This window comes from Ursus arctos, unplaced genomic scaffold (assembly GCF_023065955.2).
Source record: "Ursus arctos isolate Adak ecotype North America unplaced genomic scaffold, UrsArc2.0 scaffold_13, whole genome shotgun sequence".
Lineage (NCBI taxonomy): Eukaryota > Metazoa > Chordata > Mammalia > Carnivora > Ursidae > Ursus > Ursus arctos.
The window spans coordinates 30602296-30618181 of NW_026622797.1; the positions used below are offsets into that span (position 1 = coordinate 30602296).

Consider the following 15886-nt stretch of genomic DNA (forward strand, 5'->3'; position numbering starts at 1 on the left):
GATAGAAGGAGGGCAAGATGTGAGCTATCATGTATCATAACTGAAATTCTCTTAAAGTGAGATGCGTGATCATAAGCTGAGGTGGGGAAATGCTGGCATCTTAAGCGGAGAAGGTTAGAATATTTGTCTCGAGAGGTCTCCTGAGAAAACAGTAAGGGATTAACACATGGATTTCTAAGCATTAGGAAGGGCCTAGCTCAAGGAAACATGTAACTGATAATACTATCTTGATAGCTAAGCTATGCTATGCTCAAATCTGAAGACGTGTCAAAATAGGCCTTAAGAACTGGAAAATGTGGAGAAAATATAATGGAATTACGGTGGTACGTAGGATATTTCACATTTCAGTTATAATAAAATCCATTCATGTTTCCCTCCATAAGTTTAAAGATACCAGCATCTTTTAGACAATCACATTTTGCCAGGAGTCTAGAGCTATGACCTAACTGGCAGCTGTCTTCCCACAGTATTGAACACTCAGCGGTTTGCGTAGGGTAGACGCACTCAAGGGACCCTCAGGGAGACCCGAGTGAAGTTTCTCCCATTTTCTCATAGCTAAGTTATCTGAAAAACCAGAAAAAGGTAGAATAGCTGAAAGGAATGGTTACTGGTGAGTGCAAATAGAGGGAATGAAAAGTTGGCGAGCCAGCTGGATATTCTGTGGGACTAATGGGTTTGGAAACATATTTGCAAGACTAGGCTAATTATTCTACTCTTCGAACTGATTGCATTTTGTGTTGTATTCTTTTTGTTTGCAAAAACTGTGATTGCTTGAGTCATGTAGTGAAATGTGAACTCAGTATAAAGGCACAGTTTATCCGAATCCCTCGCTGTCTATAGACATTGTTATTTCATCTACATATTGAAAATCTGTGTGATCCAAAGTGGGCAAATCACAGTATGACAGGAATATTTCATTTGAATTGTTTTCATAGTTACAACCGGTTCTCAGAATAAATTTTTTGACAGCCCCCAACTTGAGAGGTAGAGAAAATAACGTTTTATGTAAAAAATAAAATAAACAAGACAAAAAACCTTAATGTAGCTAATTTGTAGACAGAAAAATACAAACTAACCCATACTTTTCCTGCAGTGGCCACTACGGTGTATAGCAGTGAAGAAGGATACAGACTGGAGTCAGACTGGTTTTAAATACTGGCTTTTCTACTTACCAGCTGTTTGATTCTGGACAAGATGCTTAACCTTCTTTTTAAAAATATTTTTAGTTAATTAATTTATTTTTGAGAGAGAGAGAAAGAGAGAGCATAAGCGGCGAGTGAGGGGGTTGGTGGGAAGGGAATGAGGGAGAAGCAGACTCCCTCTTGAGCAGGGAGCCTGATTTGGGACTCAATCCTAGAATCACATGGGACTTGATCCTAGGACCCTGGGATCGTGACCTGAGCAGAAGGCAGCCGCTTACCCAACTGAGCCACCCAGGCGCCCAAGATGCTTAACCTTCTTGTGCTTTAGTGTCTTCATCTGTGAAATAGGAAAATAGTTTTATCTCATAACCTGATGTGAAGGTGGAAATGAGTTAATGCGTGTGCATGTATTAATACATGCTTAAACTGCGCCTGGTGGGTGGGATGTACTCAGTGAGTTGTAGTTGTCACCAGGGTGGAAAAAAAAGGTTAGTTGGGCTCTGTGCATCACCAGTAATGGGTTTGAGCAAATATCTGGGTGTCAAATTTACACATACTTGATAGCTACCTTAAAAAGATACTAGGAATAAAAATGCCAAATGCCATCCATTTGAGTGTACATTTACCATTTAAGTTTTTTTCTGATATAATTTATTTATTTATTTATTTATTTATTTATTTTGCTAAGCATGGCAATCATTTCTTCAAATGTAATTTTGGTGTTAATAAAAATAATTGTGATTATATTTCAGCATGCATTTTCTAAATCAGCCATTTGTGGCTTTTTAAAAACAAAGTATCATCATGTACGGACAGGCCAGTACAATTAAGGCAAATCTGGTGTCTTAAGTGATGAAAATTAGCAAATTTGGTGTCTGTGATGAAAATTAGCACCGTGAGTTTTATAATATAGTAATATGTTAGTAAGGGCCAAGTGGTAGGATAGTAGGCAAATGATAAAATATAGCAAGTAAGTGGTATATGGTGCAGGGAAACATTGCAAAAGGGGAAAGGAAATTAGCATTAAATGGGCAATAACCATTGTAGGCAGTTTCCCCTCACACACTGTTTCATTTCTTCATCTTTCAAAATCCATAAAATAGGTATGTATTATCCCCATTTTACTAATGGTAGAACAAAAGCTCACAGAGTTTGACTTCGACAATTCTCCAAGGCTATTTAGGGGTAGAGCTAGGGGTCAGGTCCTCACCATTTGACTTCGAAGTCCATGACCTCTCTATTGCATTGTCTACCTCCCAGAAGTGATCTGTATACCACTGATCAAGTTTAGTACAAAAATCACAGCTGGGGGCGCCTGGGTGGCACAGAGGTTAAGCGTCTGCCTTTGGCTCAGGGCGTGATCCCGGCGTTATGGGATCAAACCCCACGTCAGGCTCCTCCGCTATGAGCCTGCTTCTTCCTCTCCCACTCCCCCTGCTTGTGTTCCCTCTCTCACTGGCTGTCTCTATCTCTGTCGAATAAATAAATAAAATCTTTAAAAAAAAATCACAGCTGATTCATAAAAACAAAATTTCCCCAGTTTTTTGATATCCGGTAATTCAACGAGGCTCATTTCTTTCCATACTTTTCCACCGTATTTCATTTTAATAAGCTTTTGCTATTAAAGCACATGCTGAAATGACCTATAACCTCAGTCTCTTTGCTTTTAGGAGAGGTACAGGGAAGCCCCACCTGGTATAACACTGGAAAAAGTGCTTACTTTGGGGTTGGTTCTATCTTTGTCACAAACTAGTCAGTTCATTTTGGGGCCAGCCATTTCACAGTGTTGACGTTCCTCTTTTTGTTTGTATAATGAAAGAAAAGTACTAGGTGATCTTGAATGTCTGTCTTTTCCATCTCTTTCAATGCTCTAGGGTATTGTAAATCCATATCCCATTTTCCTGAAGGGCTGGAAGTTCAAACACAGACCACTTTTATAGGGAACTGATTTCCTAGTTGGATACTCTAGCTCCTTGAAAATTCCCAGGACTTTAAAAATGACTATAGATACAGGACTTTGTAATAAGCAAACCCAGAATCAGTTTTTTAAAGTCCTATAACCATTCCTAATGTAAATTCTTTTCACTCTGAATCTGGGGTGTCCTAATTTTTCTTTCCCGTATTTTCTACAGGATTATTTTACAAATGCAAACAGAGAGTTGAAAAAAGATGGTCAGCAAGATTACCACCTGGAATATGCCATGGAAAATAGCACCCACACAATAATTGAATTTACCAGAGAACTGCACACATGTGACGTAAACGACAAGAGTATAACGGTAAGGAGTCTACGAGAAAACGCAGGCATGAACATATTGTATGCTTACGGTTGTGAAACACTGTGTAGAATAAAAGGAACAAATATTTAAAAATAACCTTTGAAAACAGAGTCACAAGTCTGTTTTAGAATATCTTTGAGATCTTTTTGGAAGCCACAGAAAATCTAACTACACATTTCAAGAAAGGCAATTTTTGTGTGAATCTCAAACTTTCAAGGGCCATTTAAAGTGAGTATGATTTTATCTGTAAGATTTCTAGCTTTTTCTGTATAAAGTTTGAGGATACACAGTAGATGAAGGTTGGTAAAAATGTATTACACAAGAGGGAATGCTGATACTGAATATCAGGGTCTAATTCATCTGATTTGTGACTGGTTCATTTTTATAAATTTCTAAAGTCGAGATGAATAGTAGATTGATTAAAATTGCCTACCGACATGTTATACAAGATTTCTTATTGACTTCATACAAACATTAATATCTTTATGCATATGCAAATTAAATATTTAGACAGTATATAATTCATGTGTTATTTGGGAAGTTTCCATGAATTTCTTGGATCGATTTCATTTTGTATAGATCAATCAAATTATGTTTTTTTATTTGATAAATCAATGCTTTAAAAATGGGAATGTAAAAATCTGAAGCAGTTTTGATTAACATTCAGCATAAAGAGTAAAAGAGGAGGAAAAAAACACATGCAAAAACATGGATCACTTTTTATGTAATATACAGTGCAATTATATTTTAATTGGAAAAATAATTATAGTCATTTGACTTATTAAGAAAGAATATAGCTTTTAAAATAAATAGCTTTTGCTTTATTATTTATTTTCAAAGTTCTTGTTACAAAGTTCTGGCAAAGACACCTTTATCTGTGGGAGGACAGAACAATTTCTTTATACCTCAGCAAGCCCTCCCCCTGCCCCAGCATCCCTTGGGCAATCTTTCTTGTTTGCTAAGTGGAAACCAATTTCACCTGACAGTACTTTCCCTAGTTGGGATCCCCTAGTCTCTTGGAAATTCCCAGGATTCATAAATGACTAAAGCTAGATTCTATGATAATAAACCCCAAATCAGAAATTCCTCCTGTGTTTGCTCTTTCTGTCAATTCATACATGTGACTGGGCTAGTGCCTGGGAAAAATCTATTATGAACGTAAAGATGCCGACCTGGAAAGTCATTTTAACTTTCATTCTGTTTATTGATTTTCCCTAAAACGTTGCATGGCATTACAACAGGTTTTAATGTTCTAGAATCCTTGCATCTTAACAACAATATTTGCTTGGTAACTACGAGTTGCTAGTTTGCAGGCCTAGCGTGATGATGATTGACCGTTGCCATGGGCATAAAAGCATAACCCTGAGTCAGTTGCTCGTAGCTCTCTCTTGGAAGACGTAATCTTGCGTGCTGAGAGAGACCGTTTCATCCAAAAAGAACCTTGTCTATTTGGATACTTACTGATTTAATCAAATGGACACAATTAATGCTAGAGACCATACTGAGGGCTCTAAATGTCATTATTCTCTTTTCTTCACGTCTCTATCCTGCTTTCACTAGAGTTCCCTAAACTCAGCTCAGTGGTAGGGAAGGTGCTCTCATGAGACCTAATGATTCCCCTGTCTGATCACTAGGAGAGCACGGTGAGAGTGATCTGGGCTTACCACCATGAAGATGCGGGCGAAGCCGGCCCCAAGTACCATGACTCCAATCGTGGCACCAAGAGCCTACGGCTGTTGAATCCCGAGAAAACCAACGTGTTGTCTACAGCCATATCATACTTTGACCTGGTGAATCAGGACGTAAGTTTGTTTCAGGTTTTTTGATTGAAAGGGTGGGCTTATTGAAAGCGTGTAAGAGTGTTTACTTACACTGCTGTGTTTAATAGTGTGACTTTGTGTCCCCCTCCCCTTTTTATTAAGACAGGTCCCCATCCCAAACAAAGGTACGACCTACTGGTGTCAAATGTTTAAGATCCCTGTGTTCCAGGAAAAGCATCATGTAATAAAGGTATGTGACTCACTCACAGGCTGAATTGAATGTGTGTGAATGGAGGAGAAATTGTTGTTAAAGGGAAAATGACTAAAAAAATAGAAATGATTTTCAAGTATATGGAAGTTACTTCAAGAACAAAGAACTGGCTTCTCTGACTCACACCCTGTCTTAGGAGTCACTGAATTTAGAGAGAAATCTTGGATTGTAGACAAGATTTTGGTTTTTGTCTCCTAATTATACATTTTAAGGTAAAAGTTTTGGGATGCATTTGAACACTACTAGTTGTTTCTTTCTTCTTTTTTAGAAAAGATTTTATTTATTTATTTATTTGAGAGAGAAAGCACATGCATATCTGTGCACAAGGTGGGCAGGGAGGAGCAGAAGGGGAGGGGAAGGGAGAAGGGAAGAAGCTCAAGCAGGCTCCGTGCTCAGTGGGGAGCCTGACGCAGGGCTCTGTCTTAGGACCTTGAGATCATGCCCTGAGCCAAAATCAAGAGTCGGGAGCTTAACTGACTGAACCACCCAGAAGCCCCAACACTAGTTATTTCTTAGGCAACACTGTGCAGTTGGAATTGCTGGAGTTTCCATTTAAATGATATATTTGCATATTAATAAATTATATACAAGAAGATTACATTCCCCACCAATATTGTTTGAGAATGTCTGCTTCATTGTAAATGTTGGATATTGTCATAAAAACAATTTTTATAGTGATTTTTTGAAAATAGGAAACCAGGAAAATTCGTGGATTCCTACAGAATTAAAAAATTCAGAATTGAGTAAGAAAGAAGCCCAGTTTGCCTGTGGCCTGTAATTCCCTCCCACCTCTACCAGGAATAGTCTCCCAAAACTTTTGCATCTGGTTAGTGAATGAACAGTATTTTTATGGAATTTCATGTCCTTGGCTCTGCGCTAGGAACCTTTTGGTAGTTCCACAGAGGCTGAATCTGTAATCCTTGCACTCAAAGAGCCTATAGTAGGCATGTAGGAAAAGTGTCCTAGACACAGGAAAGAATAAGATAGAATTCAATCGGGCACCCAAATACTCTAAACATTCAGAAGGCTGACGTCATCAGCTTTTGTCAGCCCCCATATGTAACAAAGCAGAGTGGTTGTGAGAAGGGAGCAAACTTGTAGATTCTAGAATCCAGAGGGAAGTACATAGATTTGACTCTCAGGTTGTCTTTTGAACTAACTACACGCTCTCAGATAAGTAGCTCTGGGGTCATGCCCTGGTTTCTTGTCCGTATAGGGTGGTCCATCATCGAAACATTTTGGCAGAGATGGAAACACCGAGTACATTCTATAAAGTGTCTTAAATTTGTTAATTTCTGATATATTTGTCTGGTGACACAGAGCTGTGTTTTGTTTACACATGTGATTCTAACTACTTACAGAGACAAGAGGAGTAGGTTGAGGGAATGGTTACTGAATTACTAAGTAGTCCTGAGTATTTGTGGAGTATTTGTGCAATCAGAAGACTTACCAACAATGAGACTTCAAATGAGCCACTTATCTCTATGCAATGTTATTTTCTGTTTCTTGCATGTGCCTCGATACCATGCCTAAGCACTTCCCTTATGCCAAATAAAAGCCTTTCTCAGAAAAGAGAATGGTATATTTATTTATATATACTAGGTGTCATATAGTACTGTGTGTCGTGTGTCATTTACAGCCAATTTAATGGGAACTCAGCTTCAGGGACAAATGTAAAAATCTACAGGGTCAGAAATGAAAGTAAATGTTTCACAAAATGGGTCCCTTGATCATTTTTCAGCAAATGCTGATTGATAGGATAGGAAGTCCTTAACCACTTACATTCATGCATTTTTATTCCTAGTCGTTATTAATGTTAATAATTAAGTTGAATGGAAAAAAAAATTGTCTGCTCTTAAGGGGAGTCAGTCTATATTCCAGCTCTCTATGTAGGACATTTACTTGGTACCCCATCTAAGAATTTTCCTTTGCATGCTTATCATAGTAGTACTCAGGTCTGTGGGCATGTATTAAGTATTTGGAGTTCTATAAAATAATGAAAGTTCTTTACCCCTAGCAAGAGGGGATTTGAGGGAGAGAGGAGTGGTTATACAAAATTTGGGTGCTGCAGGGGCAGAGGGTCAGTGGTTGGAATTTTAATTTCCATTATTTCTTAAGAAGACCACGTATAGAGGGGCGTCTGAGTGGCTCAGTCATTAAGTGTCTGCCTTCGGCTCAGGGCGTGATCCCGGCATTCTGGGATCGAGCCCCACATCGGGCTCCTCCGCTGTGAGCCTGCTTCTTCCTCTCCCACTCCCCCTGCTTGTGTTCCCTCTCTCGCTGGCTGTCTCTCTCTCTGTCAAATAAATAAACAAAATCTTAAAAAAAAAAAAAAAAGAAGAAGAAGACCACGTATAGAATAGATTCCTGAGTTTGCTGTTAAACCCTAAAATGCGCTTAAGGTCGTTAAGTATTATGAAATATTTTACTCAGAAATGAACCTAAGTAGGATAATAGACAAAAAGAGAAGGGGCGCCTGCCTGGCTCAGTCAGAGGAGCACGTGACTTTTTGATCTCAGGGCTGTGAATTCAAGCCCCACGATGTAGAGATTCCTTAAAAATAAGGTCTTAAAAAGAAAAAAACCCAAAAAGGGAAGAGAAAGCTTTACTTAGAAAATAAATTCAAAATATTTATATTGTAAAAATAGGGGCGCCTGGGTGGCTCAGTCGGTTAAGTGACTGGCTCCTGATTTCGGCTCCGCTCATGATCTCAGGTTCCTGGGATCCAACCCTGCCTCAGATTCCCTGTTCAGCAGGCGTCTGCTCGAGGACCGTCTCTCTCCCTCTCCCCCTGCGCCGCCCCTCACTTGTTTTCTCTCTCTCTCAAATAAATAAATAAATCTTTAAAAATAGAGATTGTAAAAATAATTCGGGTTGTTTTTGTTTTGAGACAGTCTTAAAAAAACAGTTTTAATTTGTGGCTTATGCCAGTTTACAATAGAATTTTAATACGTTTCTACAGTAGAATTCATAGATCTAAAACTTACCTTAAGAAATTACCTAATTTCCATTCTCTTTCCCTTAGCAGAGATGATTTCTAGTAATTTAAGAAAAACATATCTTCTTTTCATAGAATCAAAGACTCCTATGTTTTGGAAAAGCCATCAGTGAGGTGCTTGTCCTTGCTCCTTATTTTATGTCCCACAAATCACTGGATCAAAAAGCTGCGGTTCTTCTCTGATTAAAAAAAAGTACTTTCTCAGAAAAAAGAACATAGCTTTTATATTGTATTATATTCTGAGTCATTTGCAGCGAGTTTTAAGAACATATTGATGATAGTAATATTGTGAGAAATCAATTTTGTCTGGACTCTTATTTCAAACAAAGAAAAGTGTGTACTTGCAGTCTAAATGTTAATAGTATTGCCCAATATACGTTTTGTAGTTGTAATAACTATAAAACCAAGCAGATAAATAAAATATATCAGCGACTGTTTGTGGATATAGTCAATGCAAATGACTAAAATTAAAAAGATTAATTACATTTTTAATTTAAATTTTAATCATGTAATGATAAAAATTATTTACTACCAAAAATATGAAATAAGGTGAATATTTTCTAAAATTACAAACTAACAAAGGTAAATAATTTCTAAAAGTATAAACTAACAAAGGTCAATAATTTCATCTGCAGGGCTAATGGGATTGTGATAAAAAGTGTTGGTGGTTTGAATTCACTTGTGATTCTAATTTATTGATTTGTATTTTGATTTTTGTGAAAAACGTTTAAAATTATGATTTGAAAATATTTGTATTTTCAGATGACAGCAGATCACACTAGAAAACAGATATGGAGATTATACAAAGAAAACTCTTAGTAACTTATACTAAAACCACACTTCTCAAGTGAGACCACCTCTGTGACTCTCTCGAGACCCACTGTCCAGCCCATACCTCCATATTTGAATATGACCCTATTTAAGCTTTGCCAAATAAGTAACTTTACCTTAAATTTAAATTTTTGGGAGAAAGTGAGTCTTTCCACTCTCTTTAGTCAATAGTAGTGATATCATTATCACCCGATAGTAACAATTGGATATGCTCTGCTAGAAGCTGGGTTATCAGTCGGTTTAACACACTGGGTTTGTGGGTTTTTTTAATGGAGCTTTTATTGTCAGAGAATTCTCTCATAGATAAACTGAACTCCTAACTCCCTTTAAACATGATCTATCTTACTTGATTTAATAAATAATTGTTGATGGCCTATTATGTTAAAGAGGAGAAAAAAGAAAAACAGCCGGGTTAACTCATCAACCCGTAGCCATCTGGCCTTAAAGGCCCACCTTTCCAATAGGGAGGCAGTAAGCCTCGTGGTCTCATAGGCGGGTTCTGTGCTCTGATGGGCCAGATCTGGACACTTTCTTTCCATTTTTAGTCGTTTATCCGTGGGAAACTGATTTGTCACCCACAGCTCCATTTTATCATTTAAATTCTAATGGTAACTTCCTTATGGGATTAGTTGGACTGAAGGTTACATAGCAGTTAAAAAATTTTTATTACCACTTAGCACAGTATCTGACATGTAGAAAACTCTTAATAAACCCAACTATTATTATCAGGCCTTTTTATTCCCCCAGTGTTGCTGTCTGAATGACTTTTCATTGAAAACTGCTGTTTAGTGAGGAGACCCAGAAAAGGAAAGAGCATTATGCTGAAAGGTTGACCATTGCTGGGTGTTAAGAGAGGATTACCTTTACTTCTTGTGTGACCTCTAGCAAATCATTTACTTCCTTGTGCCTCAGTTTTCTCATCTGGAAAATGGGCGTAATAGTTCTCACCTAATAGGATTGTAGTGACTATTAAGTGAATCAAAGGAATTTAACATATGTATTTAGAACAATGCCTGCCATATAGTGTTTGTTAAATAAAGCAATGAAACAAAACTACGTAGATCACTAGCAATACACTGTCGCTAATCCATCAATCATCTTCCTTGGTGTCTGGGTTGCTGAGGGATCCTGAACCAGTCAACTCTTTCTCAACAGTCAGAATTCCAAATAAAACCTAGATTGTCCCTCATTCCATTTAGGGAGGCCACCTTCTGTTGTAGAGAAATGTGAAGTTGGGATAAACAAAACGCTATCATCATTCTTCATCAATAGATGCAGGAAGAGAGATGCTCTGAACTTGCTACTGAACAGAACATCTTTCTTGACATGATACTAGATGCTGCTGTTCTTTTCCATTGGTGCCATTCATAAATCTGAATAATTTAATTTGGGGGAATGTTTCCGAGGACAAGAACATCTAATAATAATTGATACTGAATGACTGTGAAATGTTCTTGAAGCCAGAGTACTGTATAGCCATGAAATAGTCATTCAAAAATTGATTTTCCTGTCCTAGACACATGGCATGAACATTAGGGTTTACGTACCATGTTAAATAAATGTTGCTGGTCAGTTTCCCTATTATGTTTATTTCTCTTCCTCCTCGTCCTCCTTCTTCCTTCTCTCCCGGTTTGGCTCTGGCTCTTCCTCTTTTCCTCCTCCCTTCCTCCTTCCCATCCTCCTCACCATCCTCCTCCCCTTCCTGCTCCTGCTGCTGCTGCTTCTTCCTCTCCTCCTCGTCTTCCCTCCTCTTCCTCTCCTCCTCCTTCTTCTTCTAAATTAAAGGACACCATCACATGGGAAACTTCAGCATTAACATATTCGGAAATGTCAAGTATGATGGAGGATTTCTATTTCCGAAAATGTGTAAGACTTCCAGGTTAAATTTAGTAAATTGTAAGAATTTTCAGTGTCAAACTACATGACTTGACAACTATTAGAATGATTTCTTCTTTTCAGTATATCTTCTTCCTTTTTCCCCCTGAAATGATATCCCAAAATGTATTTTCATTGATGTGATTTTTCTTCCCTGATGGAAATAGCATTTTGGTTTGTCTTCAGGATGCATTTCCAAATATGCTTTAGTTCTCATTCTTTTTTCATGTGTTCACCTTCAGTTTCACTTCATTAGGTGGGAGACTAGCAGGTGTTTGGTATTGACCTTTGACTGAATGGTTGTATTTTCACCCATTTACATTCAACTCTCTTGAACTTTTTTGGCTTACCGATGTTTCCCTTTGTCTTTTTACCAATTTAACCGTTTCTCCTAAAGCAAATCTTGGGATATTTAGCTAGATCAATTTAGTGTGTTGAAAGAAATTAACTTTCAAAGTAGGCCTTCTGTGAAAATACTTTTTAAATATTTGGCAACACTTAATTTGGTTATTAAATTTTTAATACCAATGCATTACCCCTGGCACTGTGCATTTTGTCACCCATGGACAAAATGGGAAATTCCTTATCTTCTAGAAAAATTATGCTGTAAAATCGTAAGAATCCTCTTCTTTAGGAATTTGTCATCCAAAGTTTATAAATACCAAAATAATTATATATATATATATATAATTATATATATGCATGTATGTATATTTCAGTGTATCTGAAATTTTATATATCTCTTATCCACTAGAAGAGATGAAAATATTTGGCCATTCACATAAAAAAGTGGGTAGAATTCTGCTCCTAACAATGAGTTGAGTCAAATTAGCGCATTTTAAAGATTGCTGTCTTAGATTGTTCAGCGTTGCAAAGTTCTTTCTAGATCTTCTTAAGTTACATCTACTTGACAGAAACATTGGAGATTGTCTAGCTACTTGGGTGTTCTTAATAGCCACTTGAGAGTACAGGGTAATTGAATTCACTTTGAAAGCATGTCTTTTCATGGAAGTGATTTATTGCTAACTCTGTCACTAATTAGCTTTCCGACCTTTGAGAAAGTACTTAACCTCTCCCTGGTCCTCAGATTCCTTGTCTGAAAGATAAAGGGATTGGACCCGATGATTTCAAATGGCTCTTTTTACTTCTAAATATCTATGACTTGCTAAACCTAAAAGTGAAGGCTTGCTGGGGTAAGAATGCTTAGGACCCTGTTGCTTCCCTTGAAGTTTAAAGGTCCCTCTCTTTAGTCCCTTGGGCCTGGGCTCTCCTAGAATGTATTTTGAAACCTAGATTCCCATCTGTAAATGGAGATAATTGTACTTGTCTCAAATGATAACTACCATTATCAAATGCAATAATATTCATGGAGTTCTCTCATCTTTGGCATGTATTAGATAGCTCATAAATAGTAGCTATATTTCCAATTTACATCGGATTTCAGATACCTCTAAATCTTGGAAGTAACCTAAATGAAATAAATCTAAATAAATGAGTAAATAAATCTAAATCTTGGACATAATGTCAGTTTTAAATAAGGATAGAAATTAAAAGTGCCATTGTGAGCAAAGCTTAGGGGTTGGTACAGTGCATAGTAGAGGCTCTGGAGATAGGGAGGAGTCGTATCCTAACTCTGCTTTTCATTAGCTTGATGACCTTGGGCAAACTTAACTTTCAGAGTTTATATCTTCGCTTGTAAAGTAGGAAAAATAATTTCCAGGGAAGATGAAATGAATACAAGTGAAAACACCTGTTGCATGAAAGGCTCATAATTGCTCGTTTTCTTCTCTTGATGGGGATTATAGAGATGGACGACTCAAACTTCATCCAGTACTTTCTCATACTTATCAGGGCTGCACTGAAACCACGGTAGGAAGTCAGTTTCTATTTTATTTTGAAGAAAAGATTCCCTAGGAATTAGATTTCATAGCTTAGCTTCCATTTTTCTAACCCAAATGAAATTTAAGCTAATTTCCTCCTGTTCTTGTCTAAGTAAGGATAAAAGCCAGCTGGTGACTATGCTCTGGGAAATATTCTTTCACATTCTTAGGTCACCCATCAGCCTTCCATTCTGTGGCCTTAAATAACACCATTTTCAACAGACAGAAAAAGATATTTATTTTTCTTTGTTGCTCTTCTACCACCCAACTCTACTCCTAATCTAGTTCATTTTTTTAAAAAGTAGTCTAAAAGTTTGGGCAACAAAATTGAAAAGCATTAGCACATGTATTGATAATTGTTGGCTATAAAAATTGGTAAATAAATTAATGAACAGCCCTTTTATCGAAAAGACTAAATCCGTACTAGGATATTTATGTTGGATTCTGGGTGTTGATGGCAAAATAGGTGTAAGAAGAAGTATGGTAGTATGCAGACAGGAATGCCTTTATTTAAATGTAGGGAGGTATGTAGGTAATATACTTATCTATTTTTTACTATTTTAAATACATTTTCCTGTTAGATTTCTCACAACCTCCCACAAGGCAAGTTGAATTAGCACCACTTTTCAGATGAACACACCGAGGCATAGCTGTACACGTAACTTGCTTAACACTATTACACAAATTCTGTGATGCAGAGCCAAGACCGAGCACAGATCTTTCTAGCAAAATTAGTGAACCTTTCTCTTTACAATTCTACTAACCCAAGCCTTCTAGTTGATATATGCTGCAATGAAAAATGATTTGGGTGAGAGATGTCTAATAGCTTATATCCAGTCACAGGCCCTTTGAGTCAGTTTCTCAGAGCCAAGGCTACTTTTGATCCTATAGGATCAGCGCAGAGACCAAAGGTTATATGAGTAAATTCCACCAGAACCTTCCAGAGATATCAGTTCAAAAGTCCTGGGAACTGACTTAGACCTAGTTGGGTGGCATATGAGCACACAGAACTCTGCTGTTTTCACGCTTGGGGTTTGAAAATATTCATTAACAGGAAATGACACATATAAAGTATCATTTGTGATTTAGGAAATCATTTAAATGACTAGAATTAAAATGATTAGGTGAAAGATTATGCATATGGCTATAAAAAGGCACAGAATGTCAAATCTCAGAGACAATGTTAGGGAGAAAGGAATTGGAAAAAATTTCATCGAAGAGAGTAGCCACACATCTTGTAACATAAGGATCATTGGGAACAAGACCATAAGTTTCTGTTTAAGCTGCGTTGCAGTCCTCTTTGGAGTGAAGTGAAAATAATGGTAATGACCTATTATATCCCCCTTCACTGTAACAGTCTATGAAAAGGGACTTATGGGAAAAAATAATATTTTAATTTGGAAGTTCAATTTATGGCAAAACACCCACAGAAAAGTTCCCTGAAACCAAGAAGAACTATGTTGTTGGAGAAAGAACTAGAAGTACTGGCATCTCAGCATGGCCTAAGAGCCAGACCAAGAGCATGGGTTCTAATCCCACTCTAACCATTGGTCAGCAGAAGGTTAATGCAGCTGCACTACAATGCTTCTCAAGAGATGAATTCATGTCAATAACACAATTCAAAGACTATCAATCTGTGTAACTGAGAGGTTGTTCTAAGCGATCTTTAGCCCTTAAAATTCTATGACTTTGATTAAATATTGGAATTAACAAAACTGGACACTTACAAATTTATAAATTTGATACATGCATAATATTTATAATAAAATAAACTGTAATAAAACTGTAATATAATATTTATAAAATAAACATGTAATAATGTTTATAAAATAAACTGTCCTAAAAAGTTGTAAAAGAAAGGAAGAGAATTTTTGTGTGTGTCCCCACAGGATGTAATATGCCAATTTTAGTTTGGTGTCTGTTTTCAATGTAAAAAATTACACCCTTATCAAAACAGGATGACATCCATTGTTTCCTTTTTGATGCAGTAATGATTTTTTTTCTAGTTCTTATGAATGAGACTTTGAGAAATGAGCAGGAAAACATTACATCCGTGGTAGGATCTCACTTTAAATCAATGAGATATCTATTATTTGAGTTTATAAAACTCATAAATCAGAGGTCAGCTTCGGATAATCCTAATCAAGTTATAAAAGACTGCACAGTGTGTTCTTTAAAATATCAAGCCTCTCTTGGTATATTTAAAATGAATGTGTTTCTACACATAGAAGTTTAATAATATATTTATTTTATAAGGAAATATATTACTCTCGCATATCAAAAACATTATGGTTGAATCTTGCTTCACGGAGTCATTGTATTTTTCTGGATTCATAATCTAGGGTGAGTCATCTGACTAGAATCTGTAGGAATGGGGTCCGGGCCCTTATGGTGGTGGGTGGCTGTAGCTGTCATTTGGAAAAGTTCCCCAAGCGATCTTGATACGAACTCCTTGACTAAGGATCATTGTTTCGTATTTATTAAAACCTCCCAGGAGCCTGGGGAAGACCGTACCTAGGTTCCATTTTATAGCACTTCCTAAAATGTGCTTCACGCTAAGTAGCATCTATACCCATTTCTATAGTAATACGCTGTTTTCTTCAACAAACGTCCTAAAAACTGAACACATAGCACACATCTACTGTCGAAATACACCACTAGTTGTCTGCACATGAAAAAGATTTAAGCAGTTTATGGTTTTGAGATAGGTCATTCCCTGATGCATTGCATATTTCTCGTAGATGCGGACATGCAAAAACACCAGCTGTTTCCTGGAACCACAGCTGACTTTCATTATAAAATTTCCACATGAACTAATTCAGATATAAGGGATACTTTCTTCTATGAAGG

General features: G+C 37.0%; 1 protein-coding gene across 1 annotated transcript in view; it reads left to right on the plus strand.

Moving 5' to 3' along the window:
• MOXD1 (monooxygenase DBH like 1) overlaps positions 1–15886 on the plus strand; it is an 87463-nt gene that overhangs the window by 17587 nt on the left and 53990 nt on the right. The window contains exons 2-4 of the mRNA XM_026504812.4: positions 3275–3421; positions 5056–5223; positions 5348–5431. Coding sequence (XP_026360597.1) covers positions 3275–3421; positions 5056–5223; positions 5348–5431 — 399 coding nt within the window. The remainder of the gene's footprint in view (positions 1–3274; positions 3422–5055; positions 5224–5347; positions 5432–15886) is intronic.